The sequence below is a fragment of the Corvus brachyrhynchos genome, unplaced genomic scaffold, assembly GCF_000691975.1.
Source record: "Corvus brachyrhynchos isolate BGI_N302 unplaced genomic scaffold, ASM69197v1 scaffold255, whole genome shotgun sequence".
NCBI classification, from domain to species: domain Eukaryota; kingdom Metazoa; phylum Chordata; class Aves; order Passeriformes; family Corvidae; genus Corvus; species Corvus brachyrhynchos.
Window position 1 is genome coordinate 5,509,404 of NW_008238358.1, and position 22,617 is coordinate 5,532,020.

Sequence of the window (22,617 nt, forward strand, 5' to 3'; positions counted from 1 at the left end):
CCGTGTAGGGGCCGGCGGCTCCCGCCCCGCTGCCGCCATGGGGAAGTCGTTCGCCAACTTCATGTGCAAGAAGGATTTTCACCCCGCCTCCAAGTCCAACATCAAAAAGGTGAGGGGGAGCCGGGGGTGCCCCGGCGGGGACGGGCTGCCGGCACCGCAGCGGCCTTAGCAGTGCTCCTCACTGTCCTGGGATGCATCGGGGCTGGGGCAAAGAGGAAGGAGGAGGCAGGGAAAATAGTTAAGAAATACTTGGAAGTTTCGAGTTTTCTTGCTCCTAGGTGTGTACGACTGTCGCATTCTCCTGGCTCAGGCTTTTCAACGCCTGATTCTCAGGATAAATAGGCGCTGTACGCCGTCCAGGAAAACCCCACCTGTCACTGCTCATGTTTTCCCAATATTTCATACCTGCCTCGAGCTGGTTGCAGGTGTCCTCCCCAGAACCGTGCCGCGTGCCAGGAACCCCCGAGGGGACCTGGGGCTTGGGGTGTGTTGAGACTACACCGAGGTCACCACAGGGAAGACAGTGGCACCCACAGGGTGTTTTCTGAGCCTGCTTTTCCTTTTGAGCTACCAAATTTTCTTCTGTCATTTCAGTGTGCAAGTGTTGTTGTGACTTGGAATTTCTCAAAATTACTGCTTTGGGAAGTTCATTTGTTAAAATACTGTGTGAAAATAATGTATTTTATGCAATTAGAATGGTGATCATCCCTCGTTAAGCATTTTAAACTGAGTAAGCTAGTTATTTGTACATGAATATATTTTGCAATAGTTTTTGTATTTGTTTAGAGTAGAAACTTAATTATTTTAACTAGGTATGGATGGCAGAACAGAAAATCTCATATGATAAGAAGAAACAAGAAGAATTAATGCAACAGTATCTGAAAGAACAGGAATCCTATGATAACAGGTGAGAATTGGCTTAAGATCACATGCTTCTTTCTCCTGTGTTGTTTTCATGGTAGTGAAATTGCTGTGAGCAATTTGAAGTACTGTCTCCCATTGACTGTAGTAGTAGGAGAACACAGTCACTCATTAAGTGATGTCTGATTAAGCAGAAGTCTTGAGAACTTTTTAAAGTGGTTTGTGCCTGTCCTCTAATTAATTTCAAAATACATCATGTTGCACAGGACAGTAGGTAACCTTGTATCACACAGAAATCTGTTTTTCGTAACTCTGGACATGTTACCTTTCAGTTGAGATTGAAATGTGTGATTTTTAGTACATAATGGAGCATGCAAAAGCATTGACTGGTCTCTCACGTTTTTGGATACTCACATTTTGTCACTCGCATTAAAAAATGAAAAAAATGCTAGTTATCACAATAATTTCATACTGAAGATTCTTTCATTTTTTTCTTTTTTTTTTTTTGTGTTACCCATGTGACTGTTTTGCGTGTAACACCCCAAACTGCCCTTTTAATTTAGGTTGCTTATGGGTGATGAGCGTGTGAAGAATGGTCTTAATTTCATGTATGAAGCCCCACCTGGAGCAAAGAAAGGTATTGCAGTTTCCTGATTGTGGGCAGACAATACTAAAGCTAAAAACCTTTTGATGAAATAAGCACAGTATGTTTTATTTTAAAATAACATGTTTATAGTGAGGTAATGATAGGAGGTACGATTTTTTAATTCTTTATGTGGGAATATGCAGATATATATATATAGATAGATGTAGTATGTAATAATTTTGATCTCACAAAACTGTAATTTCTTTCAAAGAGAATGGTTGGGTTTTGTTAAGCAACAGTTCAATTTGATGAGAAAGACCAGATAAAATATCTTTCCAGGAAACAGCATAAATTCTGTCCTCGACCAAGGGTGTTTCTTTAGCCAGTTATAAAGCCATTGGATGAGGAGGACTGGACCTTACTGAGGCAATGACTCAGACAACACAAACCTGTATTTTGGCCTGCTCTCCTTTACAGATATAGCAGATTGCTTTTGTTTAAAAGTTATGCCCATAATTCAGCTTGATGCTTGTCAAACATAGAAAATACAAGAGCAAGAAATTATTTATCAGAAGTTATAAAAATAATAAATGCTGAGATTCAGTAGTCAAAAGTGCTGCCTGAGCTGTGTCTCGTGAGTCTATGACTTTTTAGTAGTGTCATAAATGGAAATTACTAAGTACATGCTGGGCACTTGTATCATTTTAGCAAAGTGTGACTGTGAGCAGAACTAAGAAAATATATTCCCACTAAGAGAAAACATGTTCCCTTTAAAATGCATCTTTCCCATTTGCATGAAATCACTTGCAAATGGACTCATTCTTGTAGACCAAGTTTTGCAATTATTTAACTTCAGAAGCTCTACGAGTAATCTCTTAAGTAGCAGTTACTGCTAAACTTTTTCTTAAAAATATCTTAAAAGTAAATATTGTTGCTACTCCTGCAAAAATGTTCCAAGTTTTTTATTCGTATAATAAATGAATATAGTTTTAGGAGATGATTCTAGATTTACAGGATTTGTAGCTATATACTAGAGGCTGGTTATTTGTAAGTGCACTCTATTTAAATAAAGCTACTTCCTGAGTGTTTGCACTCTTGATTAGTATAAACCATAAAATGTTTTGTCTTTAGCTTAGAGGGGGATACTATCTGCATTTTGCATATATAATTAATGCATCATTTCTTTTCTTTGCATGCTTTCTGAAAATTCTAAGAGGAAACAAAAGAGGTATTTCATTGCATCATTTCTTTAAGTTTTCTTCTTGCTTACTTAAAACGTAATCTGAAAAACTTCAAACTTACCATGTTTTCTATTTTATAGCAAGAGGGAGAGACTGAGTACAAATTTGAATGGCAAAAAGTTGCTCCTCGGGAAAAGTAAGATATCTGGATTTTATCTGAATAATTTTTTTTCCTTATTATTTACCTTTCATATACTTTCCTTTTTTCCCTTTTTTTCCCTGTTTTATTTTTGAGCGGGTCACTTGTGTGATCTTGTCATGTCCTGACAATTAATTAGTAAAACCTGTAAACCTGGAACTATTTCCTTGCTCAGCTTTATTTTTGTTTGATACTTAATGCATGTTTGAAAATGCATTTCAGACAATGTTTACAAGAATTATACCTCTGAAATGGGTTCACACTTAACAACAAAAGGTAGTTTTGTATCTGATGTTTAAAAAAAAAATAATAGTGAACTGATTATTTGTTTCTTTTGTGTTTGTGTAACAGATATGCTAAGGATGATATGAATATCAGAGATCAGCCATTTGGTATCCAGGCAAGTTACATAAATTTCACTCTGTGGATGTCTTGGGTGTATTTCAAATGTTGTCTAACTGCAGAACATTCACATGGACTCTCTTAATTTTATCATCTCTTTTTCAGTGAGTTTAAAAGCTTCTCTTATGCCTAATAACACAGACATTTCTGTAAATGTCAGGCTGTATTGTTGACTAAATTGTGTCAATTGGCTTCATTGCCTTTAGGTGCGGAATGTGAGATGTATTAAATGCCACAAGTGGGGACATATAAACACTGATCGAGAATGTCCCTTATTTGGCCTGTCTGGAATCAATGCAAGTTCAGTCTCCAGTGATGGTTCAGGTAGGCAGTGAATGGTTTTTAAAGGTTCTGGTTAGACATATGGGGGGAGCTCATCATGTTTAGTTTTAGAAAGTTTAAGTCTATCATATTTAAAAGAGATGATGAATTCTAGAAAACAGTTAATTCCAAATGTAGGATCCACAATTTTGAGTTAATTATTTCAAATTGCAGGGACCTCATTTTCAATTAGTAATTCTTTTAAAAAAGATTCTATATTGTTTTGATCCTATCTGTGCCAAAAACTGAAAAGCTGCAACAAGACTTTAGATCAGAATGACAAAATTTGTGTCCCCAAAAAAATGAGTAGATTGTTAAAGACTGTCCCTGTTCAAATTCAAGCAAACTGCTTGGATAAGCTGGAATATATCACTATATCTTTGTTGATCACTTGGTAGAAAGGAGAAGTTTATGAATTTTTTTAAAATATGTAGTTGTATTTCTGTAAGTGGACAATCAGTTGAAACCTAGATTTCCAAATGCCTGGTTTCCTTTCATCTGACTTCTTGTTGCTTCTTTAACTGTAATTTTTTTTCTTCTATTAGCTTTCCTGTTCCTTGAAGTCACACAGCAGTTAGTGCTAGATTAGGTTTGAAGAAGTGGGTATAAACATTCAAATTGAATAATATTTTTTCCTACAGTTTTGGAGTTTTTTTCTGTGAGTTAACCCAAGTTGTGATGCTTTTAGGTTTCTTAAAATTGGGGCATGCTAAAGAAACATCAGGTGGTGTGGATGAGCCTTCAGCCTTGCTCTGCTGGGCTTTGGTCACGTGTTGTGTCTTGGATTTTGCAGGGATACCATTACAGTTGCACACTTGGTGGTTTCTGCTTTTCTTCTGTCTTCCTTCAGGTTATCTATTTTATGTAGCAGCTCCTAGGTTTGTTACATATTTAGCCTACCAACAATCTTGCTTTTCAGAATGAGGTCACTTAGATACGTATTTTCTTTGGGATGAGGCCTGGAAGAGTTCAGTTAAAGAAAATGGTGCCTCTTACTCTCCTTTTTTTTAGGCATTGTCTGATGATTATGCCGTTGTATTACTCATCCTGTAGTTGACTTGCTCAGCCTTTCTATTCAGTAGGTTATGAAATTAAATCACTTTCTTGCATGATTCTTATCTTAGAAAAAATTGTGCTTAGAGCATTTGTTGGTGGTAGAATTATATTGTGCAGCTCTTGCATGTCAGAGATGCTTTTGTCCTGCAGAACTCACTGTCCACACCTCAGTTCAAATGATATGGGGTAAATTTTAGGAGTATTTGGTTGAGAAAGCAGAAAATATTTGTATGTGCTTCCACAAATCTTAATATTCATTCCTTATTATTCATTACAGTGTGCATAAACCTTAATATTCATTCCTTATTATTCATTACAGTGTAATACAGACACTTTGCAGTGTCAGTAGAAGAATAACTGCTTGTTTCAAACCTTACTGAACTACCTAGGTGTAGGCAACGTTTGACTGCTGCGGGTGTTTCCCACTTGAAGAGATGTCTCCCAGGTGGCTTTTCAAACTATCTTTCTAAGCCTAAAGAGAGCATTTAGCATATATGATGAATTTTGCATTAACGAAAGTGGTGTAAAAGTACTTAGATGTTCTCAGACTGTGCCAGTGCCCTCTCATTTTCAACTTTGGAACTTAGAAGGCAGTGTGCTGTGCTGAGCTTAGACTCTTGTAGGCTGAGGAAGGATTTTTAGGGAATAGGGATGGGCGACAGATCAGGATTTGTATATATAATTTGTAAGACACTATTCTTGGATTTGAATAGTCAGCTGTAATGATACTGCTACTTTCTCTTTCTTCCAGGGAAACTATGTAAAAACACTGTAGGTAAAGTTTAGAGTTCTTGATTTCATAGCAAATACAAGGCTTAGAGAAAGTGGTAATATTAATTACAAAATCATATAAAAGGTTGTCTGCTTTTTCTAGCCTCAGGAATACAATCCTTTAATCAACTTTTCTAAAACTTCGTCTGATTTAATAACAAGTTAAATTCCACTGCTCTGATGACTTCTGGAAATGTGTGTAAATGAAGCACTACAGTAAAGTGAGAACATAAATTCTTGAATTCACTGCTTCTCTTAAGACTCATAATTCATCCACATGGTTTGTTAAAGCTTATGCAACATATTTTTTTAAAAAGTGTGGTTTGTTGTTTTTTTTTTTTTTTTTCTGAAACACTGACAGCAATCCTGTGTTGGCTGGGATGGGAGTAAGTAATTACTTTGCATTGCTGAGAGTTCTGCCCAGTTGTTACAGTGCTGCAGATCCTCAGTTTGCTCTGCTGCATCTGTTTCCACCTCCAAGAACCTTCTTCTGTTGCTCTGTGCAGTACATCGCCTCCAGCTCTGTTTCTTCCTGCTTCTCTTTATCAGTTATTGTATGCACTCCTAGGCTGCTTTCTAGACTAAATTCCTGATTATTCTTTATTGCTTTATAGTACTGCAAAAATGCCCATTGCCACACTGTTCTTTAGACTGGCTAGAACTCCAGAAAATACTAGTTTGGAAGGGACAGAGACTTTTTATGAGATCATCTTTTTATGAAACCGTTCTGTGTTTTGTGAACTGATGATTAGGTTTAAAAAAATCCCTTGCACTTGAAACAAATTGAATTGTACATGAATTGCTTCCCAAGCACCCCCTCTTCCACGTGTCACAAGTGTCTCTTCATGCTTAGAAAGCTGGTTAAAAGCATGTTAATAGTCCACAGTTTTCATTTGCCATTGTTGTCAGCACCAGGAAAAAGAAAAAAGTACAAAACTACTTGGCTTCTAAGGTCAGGTAAAGTTCGTTCAATTTTTCTGAAGCTGTTTGTTTGTTTCTAAAATGTAGAGGTTAAAACACGTGCCTGTGAACAGAGCAATGAATAGGGATTTCAAGGGTAGGCAGTGATTACTGGTAGTATACAGCAGGTCTGGAATGCGTATTAAATTTATTTGACTGGGCTTTTTAATAACTCAATGTGTAAAAATATGTTTACAATGAACTCTCAAAGAGTTGAAAAATGTTGGACTAAATTATTAGAGCATATAGTACTTTCAAAGGTCAGCAAGTATTGCCATATTTAGAAAGTGGATATTTATTTCTAGCTCGTGTTTCAGGAAATTGAAATATAAATATTGTCTCATAAATTAAAGGGTACAGCTGAGAAATACAGATATAATGAGGAAGAAAGGTGAAACCAGAGTAAAATATTAGTACAATTTAGTAGTCAATGTACAAGGATTCTGATTAGTTTATGAAATTAATTGTATTAGAAGGACCAAATTTAAGTTCTAAGTAACTGAAATTTTTTTTTTAAAGAGCAAATCTTTGGAATTTTTTTATATTCTTTGGAAGGAGCTCTATTGCTTTGAAGTTACTTACTTGGTAGTGCTTTATTTCTTCTGATTTATGATCTTTTCATCCTAATAGAAGTCGATCTTACATCCTTTTCATGCAAATTGAATGGAATAATTTTTTTTTAGGCAGTGCGTGGTAGTTACTCTAGCTAAATTTAGGTTAGAATTCTTCAAACTTTGCAAATACTCTCCCTTGGTAGAGCACACCATGCATCAGCACAGTGTTGGAAGACTGGTCCATGTGCTGCTGGTGATGAATCTCTGCCCAGTCAGTCGTGGGAGCACTGAGCTTCATGGTTCTGAATCTGGTATGCTAAGGGCACTGGCATCACTAATTTCTGCAGAAGTAGGCTTTAAAAAATGGTCTGGCTTTGCTGTCAAATACTTGTAGCAGGCCTTGATACAAGTTAGTTTGTGTTTTGTTTTTTTTCCTGCTTCAGAAAGAGCAAAAAAAAATGTTTTATTTGGACTCAGACTGTTTTCAGCATCAGAGGAAACGTTTGAGTGCAAATAAATGAAAATGAAACTCATGTCTGATTTAGTTGACTTATCTAAAGTTCCTGCTCTGTTTCTCCATAAGGAAAAAGAAGAGTTATTAACTGAGATATTTCCCCTCCCCCATCATATCCAATGTAGGTTTTTTCTTTCCCATGAATTTTATAAGCTGTGATTCTGTCATTTCAGCAGAAGAATAGCTGCCTTTTAATCTGATGTGAAGACTACACTGTAATGTTCCTCTTGACACATAAAACTGGTTGGCAATTGGTGCTCCGGATTCAGTGTTGAATATTTTGTGTGCAGAGACCAGTCACAGCCTTCAGTTTCCTCCAGTGAAACTGCTGCAGGGCAGAGGGTGTCTGTGGCACACACCTGTGTTCTGCTGTCTTTCAAGATCTGACATACATTGCAGCGCTTCAGCAAACAAAAAGTTACAATCAGTACCTTAACTTGGGCATGGTGGCTTGGTTATTTTGCTTCTGGGACCATTTTACTAATCTGGCTGGTAATTCATACAAAAAAAATAATAATCTTACCATTAAAAAAAGCACCTATTGAATAATATCTCACCAGTGAATAGAGATTATTTTTGCAATAAGGCAATTTCAGTGGATGTGGTTATCATGGGATAATCACACCCCTGGGGTACAGCCTTGTCTGTAATCTCCCAGGAGTGTAATTATTGCATGATAACTGCACCCCCTGGTGTTGCATTATTTCTATTATGAAATTCTTAGTTTTAGATATAAAGTAACTTACTTTGATCACTGGAAACTGCAAAGTAGTGTTAGAATGTTCCAGCTGTGAGGCTTATGGAGACCAACTTAGAAGATTTACTTCGCCTTTGCAAAGGTAAATTAGGCAATCAAAGTGCTTCTTTGGGCTAAACTGATTTACAGGGTGTTTTACTGATAAAATCCTAACTTCCAAAGTTCAGACAAGATGAAAATATTGGTTGTGCTTCTGACTTAACATGCCAGTGTGTATATATATATATGCATGTATAAAACACAGAATGCATACCAGCAAAAAAACCAGCTCACTACCATCTCAAAGTTTGCCTGTTTTCACAATCCTTTTTTATCATTAACCAGCAGCATCTGTTGGGGTTTGTGAGGGTTTTTTGTTAATCCTGAAAAGCCATTGACTTGATTGGAACAGAGATCATTAGGTGTCCTGTGCAAAATGTTTTGAAATAATGCTGTTATTTCACCTCAAAATTGCCTGTGACTTTCTTGGTCAGGTGAAGTTAGGACAAACTGAATACTTCTTTGTTTTTCCCCTTTCCCTCCTTCTCTGCAAACAATCTATCCCATTCAATGATGGTTTGGGCAGACGGGGGAAGGGGTTACTAAAAAGCTATGAAAGCTTGAATGCTTACAAATTTTATTATATGGTTTTTAGAACAAAGAACACACTATGGATCTATTACTTTTTTATGAAGAAAGGTATTACCATCTTAGGAAGGGAGGCTAGTGGCTCAAATTGTATGAATAGCATAGTTAGAAGGGGGATGGTAAGGTTAAAAGATGTTCTTGCACCCTTGGCCTGTGAAAACTAAGCCTGGGGGGTGCTGGGCACCCTTCTCTGCTGTGGACTACTTTGAATGTCTTACAGCAGACTGGCTCTGTATGTGATCCTTGCTGTGGAATTACTAAGGAAAAAGTACTGTAAAGGGCTTAGCATGTTGTGGAAAATTCAGGCAAATAAAGGTAAAAGTGTAATGGAGCAACATGTATGTGTGTCTAGTGTCTTATGGTGTCCCAAGATAAAGCCACTCTAGGTATGGCTGTGCAGGTGCAGCCTTCTAAAGGCTCATTAGCCAGTTCTGGAGTTTGTACCCTCTCTTTTCATCACCTGAGTGCCCCTAAACTAACTGTGGGTGTTGTTCCCATCTTCTATGATTTAGTGTGTTCCACTGATCTTTAGCTTGTAGGTGAACTACCTTTCCAGGGTAATCATTGAAATTATCAGTCACATGGGGACAGCAAAAAATGAAATCTGTGTTTATGTTACATTATGTCTGTATCTCACTGCAGTTTTCTAGTGACAAATATGGTACCTTGTTTCCCAACAGAGAAAATTCTCCATTGTATTGGGAATGCAGAAATTTTTTAGAACGTTCTCTTGAATCTGTAATAACAAAGAAAAGGTATTTGAATATGTTAACTGTGAATATTTGTATAAATGGTCATCTGTAGAAACATACAGTGTGTGAAACCTTCCTTTATGATCTGCAGCTGAGACCTTTGATTGTGAACAGTAGGAACCTTAACTAAATCTTCACATAGTTTAAGAACTGTCACATTTTAGAATAATCCTCCATTTATGTTTCAGAAGCTTTGGTATTTGGTGTGAATGCATAAAATACCGATTCTATTAGAAATCTTGTGCTTAGCATTTAAGCAATAAATATGGATTCCAATAGGAGTTTGATAATGTTAAATGGTTTTTACTACTCCAAAAAAGTAAAAAGGAAACTCAGGTTTCTCTGAAATACCATATAACAAAAGCATGGCAAATTACAGTGAAATTCTGTGCTAAAGTGTTAAATACAGTTAAACTGCAGGCCCTCTGAAAAAGAGCTAATTAAAAGCCAGAGGTTTTAGTCATTGATTTCTCTCAATGCCAACTGCAGCAGTTGCTTTGAAGTGTAAATATGGTCTGAATGCACTCATCTCTGAAATAGATGGAAAAATTATCAGTAGAAGATGATTGATTCTGAATTAGTGGAGGCAGCATAAATTTACTATGTGTCATGATCACATAATTTTGATAATAGTTCTTTGTCCTTTAGATAAAATAAGTGTCTACTCTCATCTCTGTCACAACTTCAGTAAAAGTTCACAGACTATGGAGTGTGATTAAGCTCAGTCTGTAATTTTTTTCCATTTTTGCTCAATTTCCTTTTAAGCCATATTAACAAAAGCCATAGAAAACTTGGAGGACAAAACAAGAAAGTATATGGATGTATTGACAAAACTGTCTATTCTAATTTTAAAGTTAGTTTCTCTTTTAAAGCAAAACCTGAAAAGCATTCTATCATATGTTATGTCTTTGCTACCACCCAGAAAAGGCAGCGTTCTGAATTCAGAGTATATTTATCCTTCATGTCCTCGTGTGCTGGACTGAAACCCACCAGCAGAATGTTTTCTAAAGCCTAGTTAATTCAAAAGAGGTGTTTTTGTACTCCCTAAGTATTTATTTATGCACTTTTCCACAGCAAAGCATGGCTCTAGTACAACTATTAAGTAGAAAACCAAATAAATTTCAGTTTGGAGGAGTTACGGCCTCATGTGGTCCAAGCTATGTATATGAAAGGGTGAAGACAACATGCTTTAGGCCTACCTTGTTAACAAAGGAAGTGTAGCAATAAAGGAGAAGCCTTGAGAGTACCTTGTCCTTGATTCATAAATTAAGTTTTAGGCATGGTAGCATGGAGTTTACTGACCCCCACATATACTGGCAAATTGATAGCAGATAGACAAGTGTGCTATGTTTACATTTATTCATGTAGATTGCACTCTCTTACCAAGTCAGGAGAAGTGTGATGGTGTGATGATGTTTTTAGATTAAAATGATCACGTTTGTAAACTAAAAGATATCCCATGCCAGAACACATTCTCAGAAAGGGAGAAAAGCCTATTCTAAAAGCCATATTCTAAATATTCTGTTTTGATGATACAGAAAATTAGCATTAGTTAAAATAAAAGCACATAGTTGCAATTAAAATGGTGCTCTAAAGAATCTGCTGCCTTTTCCAGTAGCTTTTATATAGTGTACTCTCTTTAATTTCATAACAATACATAGAATACAAAACAAAACATACATACAACCTTAAATATCATAGTTCTGTTAACTGCAGCCACTATGTAAGTACAACTGGTTACTGCAATTTCCCCTGCCACAGATGACAATAATTTTTACAGTATTATTGTTTATGTCTTTGCTTTCCATTTATATTCCACAATAAAAATAATTTAAAACTTGACTGGTTGTATAGAATAATTCAGTTTACTTATCTACACTGGTGACAGTAGTGAAAGCTTTTATCGGTAAATTGGGCAAATACTGTCAAGACTGTGCATCATGAGTAGGTAGAAGTAAAACTGCTGGTTTTGTCGATACTGGCAAATATAACTTCATGGTCTGTCCTCACTGCTACTGAAGCTGTTGCAGAAAAAGTGGTATTTAATCACAGTTGTTATGAAAATATGTCTTAGCATACTGTTCCCTCATATTGAATAATTTGAAAAATGTGCTTTACACATCCTAATGGAGGCCTGCTAGATGGTGTGTTACAGCTGGCATTGCTCTCCCAAAAGTGCCCATGCCTCCTAGAGGAAACATTCTGGCAACAACATGGTGTTACATGCACTCTGCATTTGCTGTTTCAAGAGAAGTACAGACAGAATAGAAAATTAATTACATCTATAAGTTTCTCTGGTTTCTGGGACAGGAGTGGGGCAGTAATGCAGGGTGGGAGAGTTTGCTGTAAGGTAGGCACTCAAGTAATTGAAATCCAGAACTCTATTCCCCTCCTGATTGCTTAATAGAAGCAGAACTGTTCTGTTAAATTCATCTCAGTTGTGTTATGAGAAATTGGAGTGCTCTTTGTTCTAAAAAAAGCAAATATACAGTATGTTATAGAAATCCTAATACGATATTCTTCTGCAGTGCATTGTAATTATGTCATACATGCCTAAGAAAAAATCTATTTACATCTCTTCTGTTTATTTAATTGTACAAGTATTATAAAGATGCACCAACAGCTGTCAGGCTAAGGTTGTACTTGGGTAGTGCTTTGTGAAGATTCAAATCCTTCTTTTCACATTTCATTGCATGTTTTGAGTTCTAGATTTTGTGCCCTAACTCTTTGAGTCAACTGAGCTGTCTGAATTGTATCCTTAAATAGTATCTTAGACAGAAGATAACAGAGAGAATTAATGCTGCAAGACCTTCTGTGGAAAGTGAGAAGCAGGAAGAAACTGTAACCTCTTTGCTTGAAAATACTGTTTCTTGAGAATTATAATAGCCACAAAAAAAAGTTTAAAAATCCTTTGGTGGGTCTTTAACTATAGAGACTTTTTCATGCAAGCTCTTAATAAAATTTTAAGTACCTGTAACTGTAGAAAATGTAAGCAGTTGTCAGTTGTCTTAATGCATAAAAATAAATGTCATATTTACAAGCAGTTAATTACGCTGTATGGCAAAAAGCTTTTCCAAGACTATGAATTGGTTTTAAAGCAGATCAATGTTTTAGTTTTAGCCAAGTGGCATCTGGGAAAGTTTAAAATATTTTTTTCTTTTTCCTATCAAAATGGAAAATTCAGAAAATAACCATGACAGTCATATTCAAAAATAGCAAGGTACTGTATTTGACTTGTCTCAGGAAGAATAAGAAACAGATGATGAAACATTGTAACTTTGAACTTATTTTTAGCTTGATGATGAAAGAATGCTGAGAGACTAGCTGTCAGAAGTTGTAGCAATCAGCTATTTTTACAGGATTCCTATAGCTAAAGTTCTGCCAGCTCATGGTATAATATCTCTAGATGTTTTCACCTGCATGAGGTCACTGAGGTAGCTGCTTCACAGGCAGTCTCACAAGTCTGTAAGGAATGTGTATATGAGCAGATTGATTTTCATAGCATGTAAAAGATTTTTGTGCCTGATGTAGGAGTGACCCTTTGCAAGTTGATGGGTGCTGTTCAAGAATAATAAGCTATCATCATAGCCAAAGATTTTAGCCAACTGAGAGCCTCTCAGCTCAGTCTTATCTGTTTTGTAGTTGATGACTCAGCTGAAGCATAGGGCTGCCAGGTATACCTAGTACTGCTTTGTCTGGCAGTCTTGGAGGGTGAAGACACAAGTGTGGTCACAAGCCAAAGGCAAGCTGAAAAGATTTACCACTTCGGGTTACCAGGCAACCTGGTGGCATCAAGGTTTAAGCTTTAACTTGAATAGGGAATAGGGAAGCCAAGGACACTTCTGAGAAGTTGCTTTTTTCAAATCTCTGTTAAGTGAGGTTCAGTTTTTAGGGTTTCTTTTACAGGTTTTGTCTCTCATTTACATTAGCCGGGAGAAATCCCAAATTTAATTCTATAGTGTGGAAATGGGAATGTGGTTGTTTACTCACAGATTTAGGCATTTTTTAATACTCTGTGAAAAAGCATCTCAAAAGGAAGTATGTTGCAAGCCTCAATGCTGTCACATAAAATAGCTGTGCCCAGGAATCCTGAGAGACCTCAACCTGTCACTGATATTTCAAAGAAAATCAGATCTGCTTTTCAACATCATTAAGATATAAATCAAAAGCAGTCTATTGAGGTATGGATGGGAGAAGAAAGTCACCAAGCATTTGATTCCTTTGATTCCAAGCAAAGGAGTTATGAGAATAAACATTTTCTTGATTCTTGTTCTGTTGCAGAAAGTAGATAGTAATAGAGGTTTGCAGTTAAGCTGTGCAGCCATTGTCAAATATGATGTCTTACTTGAACTTAACAGCCTGGACTTGTAACCAGGTAGAAAACAGTCTCTTTAGACTTCCCAGGTCAGAGATTGTTTTCTCCTTACTGTGTCCCTACAGCTCTCTTGCTGTCATTGGGCAGCGGAACTTCTGAGAAGCTCAGTGGCATCAGTTGTTGTAAAAAAAGTGTGAGCAGGTTCATCTGTTTCATCCTCTCAGAAATGTTAATGTTTTTCAAACTGCAAGGATGCCATACTGCAAGGAAGTGTCTTCCATAATCAACCAGTTCTGGACAGCTGCCCATGTCATGCCTGGCTGGGGTCTGCCCACAGAAGGGTTGTGAAACAGGATTGTGTTTTGACTCTACTTCCATTTATGGGGTTGATTTATTTTCTTAATCTCATTTCCTAGTGTTTTCTAAAACCTTTAGTTACAGTAAAAATAATGTACTTAATAAAGCTCCTTGGAGATTCCTGCATCTCCTCACAAGCTAGGCAGAACATAAATTGCTGCTTCCCTCACAACTGTAGGGAGACCAAAACAGGAATAATTTATTTCATAAACCACTTTAATCTCAAGTTTCTGTGGATGCATTTGATGCAGCTTGTATACGTCCACAAAATAGGAATAACAGTAGTTTGGTAACTGTCCTTATCATGGTAATACTGCGTCGCAACTAAAATACTATAGGTGGAGCTATGAATTTCTCTGACATCATTAATATACAAGAAAACAGATGCACAAAACTCAATAGCGTTGTGCATTCATTACAAGCTTTTTCTTAAAAAAGAAGAGGTTATTTTGCTTGCCTCTTTCCAGTGTTATGCACAAAGAATGCTGAAAAGGTTTGTTTCTGGAAAATAATCTTGGACTGTGCTTTTGAAGGCCAATATGCCTTCATGTCTCTCTGGTCTTGATTCTGACCATAGTCCTCAGAGGGAGCCACAAAGTTAGGGCTTCTGTCTTGATTCTTTAGCAAGTCTCCTGTGTAGATTTGGACAAGTTGCATTCCTCTATTTGTCTAATCACACTAATGAGAATAATTAGGTATCAGATACACACCAAAATGTGTACAATGCTGAAACACTGAAAGGGAATACCTAAGAACTTACTTAAGTTACTTCATTAGGCAGTGGCTCTTTGAGTAATAGGGGTATTCTAGGCTTGAATTGGTCAAGTGTTTTGGTTTCTTTGGTATGGAGAAATCTTCTTTCATGACTCTATGCTTTGTCTCCATTTGGCTTCCTCATACAGGGTTTTTGACTGAATTATATGGCTCTTTTATATGGACTTTGCAAATCAAGGCCTTTTCTGGTACCGAATTCTGTTGTTAGGTGTTTGTCTGATGTTAGTTTCTGTTCCAGCCAGAGTAGATTTCGGCAAGCAGACCAAGGTTTTAAATTTGAAATATGCAAAAATGTAGACACTGGAGCCTATATACATTGATTAATTGTGAGTTTACAATTACACTATAACACAGAAAAAGCACTTTTGGTAAATTACAGGGGGGATGGGAAATAATCCCCTACTTAAGAAAAATGCAAACTTGAGGGAAGGCTAAAAGGTATCTCATTTGAAAGTTCTTTTGCCCGGCAAAATAAGGAACTTGTGAAAAGAAAGTCATTAATGTAGGGGCTCCATAAACCATTTCCCAAGTTTTGTTTTATTCCTTCCTGCTTTACATGTAGGCCTGTTTGTTTCTGCAAGGTAATGTATTATACAGGAAAACTAAGAAAAATGTTACTTCTTCTGAGAAAGTTCTATATTACTTTCCATATATTTTCTGTAACAAAAATCTCACTTTATTTTACATACTTGTCTGTGTTAAAAATCTATGAGTTTTGTCAGTCTTCACAGCTAAGAAACTCTTAAACCACAAAGCAGGACAATACATTTCATAAGGCTAATTAATCTTATAATTTACAGTAGTTTACTGAAGTAATGGTAAACATGTGCTGCATACCCTGTTTTACATTGCTTTTAATTTAGATTTACCTTACACAGTTCATTGACAGTAAGGTTAGTGAAGGGACTAGGAAGGAAATTTACTGGAAGTGACCTAACAAGAGAGTGAATATTTAAGGTGAAGAAAAGATATCTAATCAGACAAGTACACGACATTATGATGATCACAGGGATTCAATTAAAGCATAAGAGTGAGTTACATGGTTTGTAAATTATGCAGTCAAGTCTGAACGATACATAATACATCCCATCTTTTACTCCTTGTTAGATTTTTGCAAAGAAAGAAATCATGTGCCTAATGCCAAACACTTACTTTAATGAAAAATATAGCATGGTTTTCAAGCTAATAAAACCAGAAATCTCTGAGGAGATAACAGTCTAGAGGCTATGTATATTTGGCAATCCCTAGAATAAGTAAGGACATAGATATTTTTCACGTGTTTATTTATATTCCATATGTATTCTTCTAATGTTACTTTTTACATTGAAGTTCAAGAATTTGTGTCATTATGAAAAATGTGTTTATTAGTGACCTATTAGAGGTGCATTTTCCCATTGTTTTAAAGGAGAGGAGGCACCTGAGTCCTATTTAATGTGCTTTATTTAGATCTCCTGTGCTTTTTTACTATAATAAAAATATATTACTAGACTTACCTGATATATTGTTTTCAACATTACAAAGTTACATAAGAGAATCCCCTTGTACTTAAAGAAAAATGCAATTATTTTCCATTCTGAATCTTCAGACTGCTGTTTTAGAAAATCATATCTGATTATTTGCTCAGCAGAAGATTATTGAGTTGATTTTGCTGTGATTTTACTTAACAAAGCTTCAACTGAATTCCTACTGTGGAGTCCAAAAAAGGTAGAGAGATATAAATGATACATTCAAACTGTGATTTTTGCGAACAGGGCCATCAATGCACCCCTCGGAGCTAATAGCGGAGATGAGAAACAGTGGGTTTGCGCTGAAACAAAATGTACTGGGGAGAAACTTGACCGCAAATGATCCATCACAGGTAATATCTTTTTACCAGTAAGCTGAAAATGTCTATAAATCTAAATGTGATTGCTTGTGAATTGTTACTTAATGTTTTCAAATATGCATATCCATAGGAAAGCTGAATAGTTATACCAGTAGAAAAATGTCAAAAAACTTAGAGTTTTCCAGATTTGTTTCATACAGAATGGTGAATCATAAATTACTTCTTTTAAAACCACTTATAATAAATTAAATCCCTCTTCTTGGTGACTAGAAATTGAATTTTTTATAAAGGGGTGGTTAGGGCTTCTGCTGCATACTTGTAATTCAGTGCTACCCTTAGGATAAAGTTTGAGGCAATATGCAGAAATAATTACTGCCAGGAATGCTATATCTGAAGGGGTTTTTTTACTTGATTCACTATTGTTCCAGTTATTATTTCTGGGGGTGAAAATGGTTCAATTGCCTTTACTTAGACTACGCAAAGTGTACTACTAAATGAGGTGCTTTGATAAAAGTGTAAAATGAAAGATTAATATACACTCCTTGAAATAACCTTTGTTCATAGGCAGGATAGTCAAACCACTAGTAAAGAGGGGATGACTACAAGCTGGTCTTGAAATCTTCAGTAAATCAACAGTTCATTGTGCCTCTGCAGATGGATGTACCTTTGCCTTTAAAAAGCTATGTACCCCGAAAAATGTAGCATATGGGCACTGTTAAATGAATCACGTTGATATCAGTATGTTTGCTTTATGTTAGGTGTGCTGGGGTTTCTTTGTAAGAGCTTTTTAGTCTTTATTTCTTCTTTCGTCTTCTGAGTGTGGCTAAAATTAAAAACATCACTGTGGAGAACTGTAGTGTACCAGATGCACATAATTTGAGGAATTCAGGGTCTTCAAAGTAGTTTTGCTTTGCTGATTGCGTTACTGTATGTAGATTATATGATTACAGTATTTTGCATTGCTAGAAGACTTTGTGCACATTTAAAGACTAATAACACAACAGTGAAGTAGATGTGTTACCCATTTTCCTAATGACTAAACCGAGACAGAAAAGTAATTTGCTTAAATTACTCTGAGTTTGAGCAGGACTAGTGTCTAACCTATTCATCCAAGTGTGATAGCAATGGAGTGACTTATCCTGGGGAATCGTGGGCTCCAAAATTGGCTCATTTTCATTAACTATTTCAGAAATGTTTCTTTCCTAACACCTACTCAGCTCTGAGAGAGAATGTCGGGGTTTTTCACTTGATAGTGGGTATTCTGCTCTAACCAAAGTGTCATAGGCTGACTTAGTAATACAAATATATTTCGGTCTGTGCAAAAATAAGGTACATAGAAGCACCATTTTAAAACAGAAATCTGAATGAAGTTATTATTTTTATACATAAGAATTTAATGGCTTACTGCATTTTTCTAGGAGTTTGTTACAAGTGAAGGAGATGATGATCCAGAAGTTGAATTTTTAAAATCACTGTCAACCAAACAAAAACAGAAACTTCTAAGGTACGTGTGGTACCTAGTGGAGGGGATATGTATCAGCAGTAGTTCTGACTACATCCATCATTGCCACTGTAACTCTTTGGTGCCATTTAGCACCATCAGTACAGAAGAAAATCAGTTCAGTTTAACATACACTTGACCACAAATGGCATTATGTAGCACGATTTTTTAATCTGCTTATTTTAATCTAGTTTTGATGCCTTTGACTGGGGCTCATTTCCAGTTTAACTGGGATGCTGAACTACTAATTGGCTCACTAAAGATGCTGTGCTGCTATTTTAAAATATTATTCTGCACTCCATTGTTTACAGTATCTTCTTCTATGATTAAAAATTCTGTGTTCTTGTTTACTGGTTTACAACTTGACAAAGTTTGTCTTCTCCCTGTGGCTGAACTGAACCTGACCCTGCACCCCAGGGCCAAGGTTGGCCCAGCTGCACCCTGTGCTTGTGCCAGGGTTTGCAGTTCACTGCTCCCTGTGGGTGTGAGTTAATGAGGTTCCCGTGCTTTGCTTTTATCCAACTGATTTTGTGTGCCAGGTGACTTAGATTTTTTTTCTCTCTTAATTTGCAACATTATCCTGAAATAACCTCAAAATGTTTAAAATCAAAAATACTAACTACTGACATGTAGATCCCGTACAAGCATACAGATAAAACAAGCTTTTAGGTTAAAAGATGTCATGTATGTGGGGAGTGGGAGGAGGGGGAGAAGGTGAATGGCTAAGCAGGTACCTGAGTAGGTAGGTACATATGGTATTCACATATGTAATAAATAATTCTCTGAAAATAGTTGGCATATTTTATGTTCCTTTTAAGTAAGGAATGTGTATGTAGTTAGAGTAACTTAAAATGTTATTTTTGTTTGAACTTCTGCTGGCCCAACACATTGAAATTTTTATAATCCTTTATATTTTAGAAGTTGAAGTTTACTAAATATTTAGGTCCTTTAGGCTTTACTAGTCTGAAGGGATTTTTTTTAATACACTGGAAACAGTTTCACTATTCAGTCTCTGATTTTCTGAGCATAAATAAGAAAGCAAAGTAAAAACTATTTGAAAGTAGCCAAACAGCAGTGAATGCATGTGTATGATGGAATATTGTATATTTACAGATAGCAAATGTAAGTTTCTAGTTGTGAAAAAAAGAGGTTACTGGGAATATCTGTATTATTTGCCTAAAGAACTCGAAGATGTATGTTTTAGTATCAGTTTTCATCAATAGTAGAAAATGAATACTGATTGCATTTTTTCATTTTCAAAATACGTTTTTAAAATGCACAAGCTAAAGCAGCAGTGGTTTTCTAAGGTCTCCAGAGCAGCCTGACAGGGGGAAAAAAAGCACTACTGAATGTATTTATTCCTAGTTACAAGGCCCAAATTGACATCTCTTACTTATCTTTTTGAAAATTAAAGAATTAAAAAATCATATTACTCCTGTTTTGAGGGAGCAGCTGTGGATTACATACTATGGGTAATGTCAAGTTAGAAGTTTTAAAGTGAAACTTTGCTGGAAAAGGAAAATAATTCAATATATTTTTATGGAAATGAAAGTATTTACTGTGTAGGTCATCAGAAGTAGTGAACTTTAAAAGACAATGACTTTGTAATCTAGTATATCTTAACTTTGTAATGTAGTATATCTTAACATGTCTGATCATGCTGCTCCTTTATTTTGAAAATAAAAGGAAGTTGGATCGTCTAGAGAAGAAAAAGAAAAAGAAAGATAGAAAGAAGAAAAAGCAGCAAAAGAAAAAAAGCAAAAATAAACACAAGAAACATAAGATGAGATCCTCTTCCTCATCCTCCAGTGAGACTTCAGTAAGCAGCAGTGACAGCGAGACTGACAGCAGAGATAAAGCAGCACAAAAGAAGATGGATTCTAAGAAAAGAAAAAAAGACAAGTTTTCAGAGGCTAGCAGCAGCAGCGATTCAGAAGGAAAGGCAAAAATGAGGAAGGAAAAACTTTATGAAGATCTCTCCAGTAGTCACGGTAACAAGGACAAAGATAGGGAGAAGTACGAGCTTTTAAAGCGAGATAGTTCTGCAGAGAACAACAAATGGAACTCCTGTGAGGGGGAAAGAAAGTCCACAAGCAGATACCATAGCACCAACACGAGAGAGACTGAAAGAAAGGAGAAGGATAGTAGAAGCCAAAACATGAATGAAGGGAGCAGGAGAAGCCTGTGCTCAAATCACAGCAGTTCCAGGCAAAGGCACATAAGAAGAAGTCCAAGTCAAAGCCCTGGTGAAGAGCGGCACAGGAAAAATGAAACCAGAAGCCCCAGCACAGATGTACACAGAGAGAAGAAAAAATGTAGAGAAGGCTATGGGGACAAGTGCAGTAAAGTGGAACACAGAGAAAGGAGCAGACGCAGTAGAAGCAGAAGCAGAGAAAGGAAAAAAAATAGATAGTATAGAGGACAGGTGCAAACAAGAATTTCTCTGGGTTTTGATGAATACCTTTAACAAGGGCTCAATTACATACTGCTGTTCATTTTCCAACCTCTGTAACTAGCATATTTCCTACATAAACCCAACAGCATCAGTTCTATCGTGTTGGAATATTTGTAAATTAGGTATAAATGTTAAGGTATTTTTTTACTGTCTAAATATGCTTATTGGCAAATACCTCTTATATACATGCAGTAATTCATAGACCTGATTTTAGGATTTTAAAATATTTAAAAGCAGTATGCGTTACTCTTGGTTTCATCCATGATGATTTCTGTTTAGATGCAGCTGTGAGGAAGAAGAAGCCTGCAATATGCTGAATGCTAACAAACATTTGAGATAGTTCTGGATAAGATCACTGCTTCAGCTATCAAAGCATTGTCTTGTAGAGGGTTTTGTTTTTTTCATACGGAAACATTTTTCCTGAAGTTCCCTGTAAGAGATCAATTTCATGAGTTAAAACAACAGAGAGACATAGTTCACATAAGTGTATAGCCAACATTTTTTGGCCTCCTGCAGTGTACAGCTTGGTCAGGGCTATCTAAACATCTTGAACCCCTGTTGGTATGTGTCAGTACAATGTCAAGTTATTGTTCAATAATCTCTCAAGACATGAAAGGAATATTTACTGCCTCAACTGTTTCAGGTATTTCATTGTTTGTGGTAGTAAGTTAGTGTAAATAGTCATCCTTTTGTTTTCATGAACCTTTTTGTTGTTTTAGTGATTCAGTCATTTTCTGCATACATTGTTACGAAGATGAACTTACCTAATAAAATACCTTATTCTTTAAAACTGGTAATAATTGCCATCTTCTTCAGAGTTCTGAGTCAGTACAAATGCACAAGGCAACACTTCACAAGGTTTTTATTGCAAAGGAAAGGCTTCTCTGCCCTTTCAGGATGGCAGATGGAAGTACATTAGTTAGTGGACACATGAAACAGTCACTGGGCTCAGTATTCCAGCAACTTTCTTACCCTCCTCACTCACAGGACAAATGGGACTATCTTTTATTACCAGTCCACTTCTACTTCACTCAGAAGATTTTCAGCACTGCACAGAGTATAATAATACATGGTGAAAGTGACCTGGCTTATCGTTTAAGTGCATGTGAAGAGTTTGAAAGGATGAACCATTAAGGGATGTCACTTTTTCAATGTGTCTGCATTAGGTTGCTCTGGACATTCTTGCTGAAGTAGCTGGGAGTTAAAGAGCCCCTGCAGTAGAGTCAGCCCCCCTATATTGATGTGTGGAAGCTCTGATTTAGAAAGAACAGGAGGAGACTGCCAAAATACCTGTTTTAGCAATCTAAACAAAACTTCTCATGAAGGATTTATTATCCTTCTGTGTAAGAGAGGACAGAGTAATGTGATAGGGGAAAAGGCGTATTCTGGTGGAAAATTTTCATGTTAAGTGCCGCAGGAAAGATAGGAATAACTGTAAGGTGCCTCCGTTCCAAAGGAGGGTCTCTCCAGTTGTTTTGTGTTTGGCTCAGGAATCTGCCAACCACAAAGCAATTGACTCCCACCTGAAGAAGGGTGGACAGCTCGACATCCGCAGCTCTGCGCTCTTTTGTGGGCTCTGCACTTTACTGCTTTCCATGTAGTTAAACAGTGTACTATGTCTATCCTGCCTTTTCACATAGGAAAAGACTGGCAGAAAAATCATGACATTTTGGATGTATCTGTCTCAGACTACGTGTGGAAGAGCTTTGAAACAAACCAGTCATCCTGCCAGGGGAAGGTTGGTGCGGCTGTGGAGGCAGTGTCTCACTGCTCCCCGTACCTTCCCTAGGCCAGTTTGTGTCCCCTCACCGGTACGGAAGCGACCCTCGGGGCCCAAGACGGCGGCTGC

At 36.6% G+C, this 22,617-nt stretch overlaps 1 protein-coding gene and 1 long non-coding RNA gene across 3 annotated transcripts; one reads left to right on the plus strand and one right to left on the minus strand.

The window, feature by feature from the left end:
- The first annotated feature begins 7 nt into the window (after nucleotides 1–7).
- On the plus strand, nucleotides 8–21,565 carry CIR1 (corepressor interacting with RBPJ, 1). Of its 2 annotated transcripts, XM_008634747.1 has the most exons (10): nucleotides 8–109; nucleotides 813–907; nucleotides 1,425–1,498; nucleotides 2,662–2,675; nucleotides 2,769–2,824; nucleotides 3,179–3,227; nucleotides 3,436–3,553; nucleotides 16,739–16,845; nucleotides 18,231–18,316; nucleotides 20,000–21,565. In XM_008634747.1, the coding sequence occupies exons 1-10, from the start codon at nucleotides 38–40 to the stop codon at nucleotides 20,724–20,726; spliced, it is 1,398 nt and encodes a 465-aa protein (XP_008632969.1). In that variant the 5' UTR covers nucleotides 8–37; the 3' UTR covers nucleotides 20,727–21,565. The 2 variants fall into 2 exon arrangements, with proteins under 2 accessions (XP_008632969.1, XP_017591291.1); XM_017735802.1 differs by lacking the exons at nucleotides 8–109; nucleotides 2,662–2,675 and having other exon boundaries at nucleotides 819–907.
- Nucleotides 4,067–13,287, minus strand: LOC108447043. The gene is made up of 2 exons (XR_001862421.1): nucleotides 4,895–13,287; nucleotides 4,067–4,852 (listed from the first exon to the last, which is right to left on the minus strand). It is a non-coding gene; the product is annotated as an uncharacterized LOC108447043 (long non-coding RNA).
- Nucleotides 21,566–22,617: the final 1,052 nt, after the last annotated feature.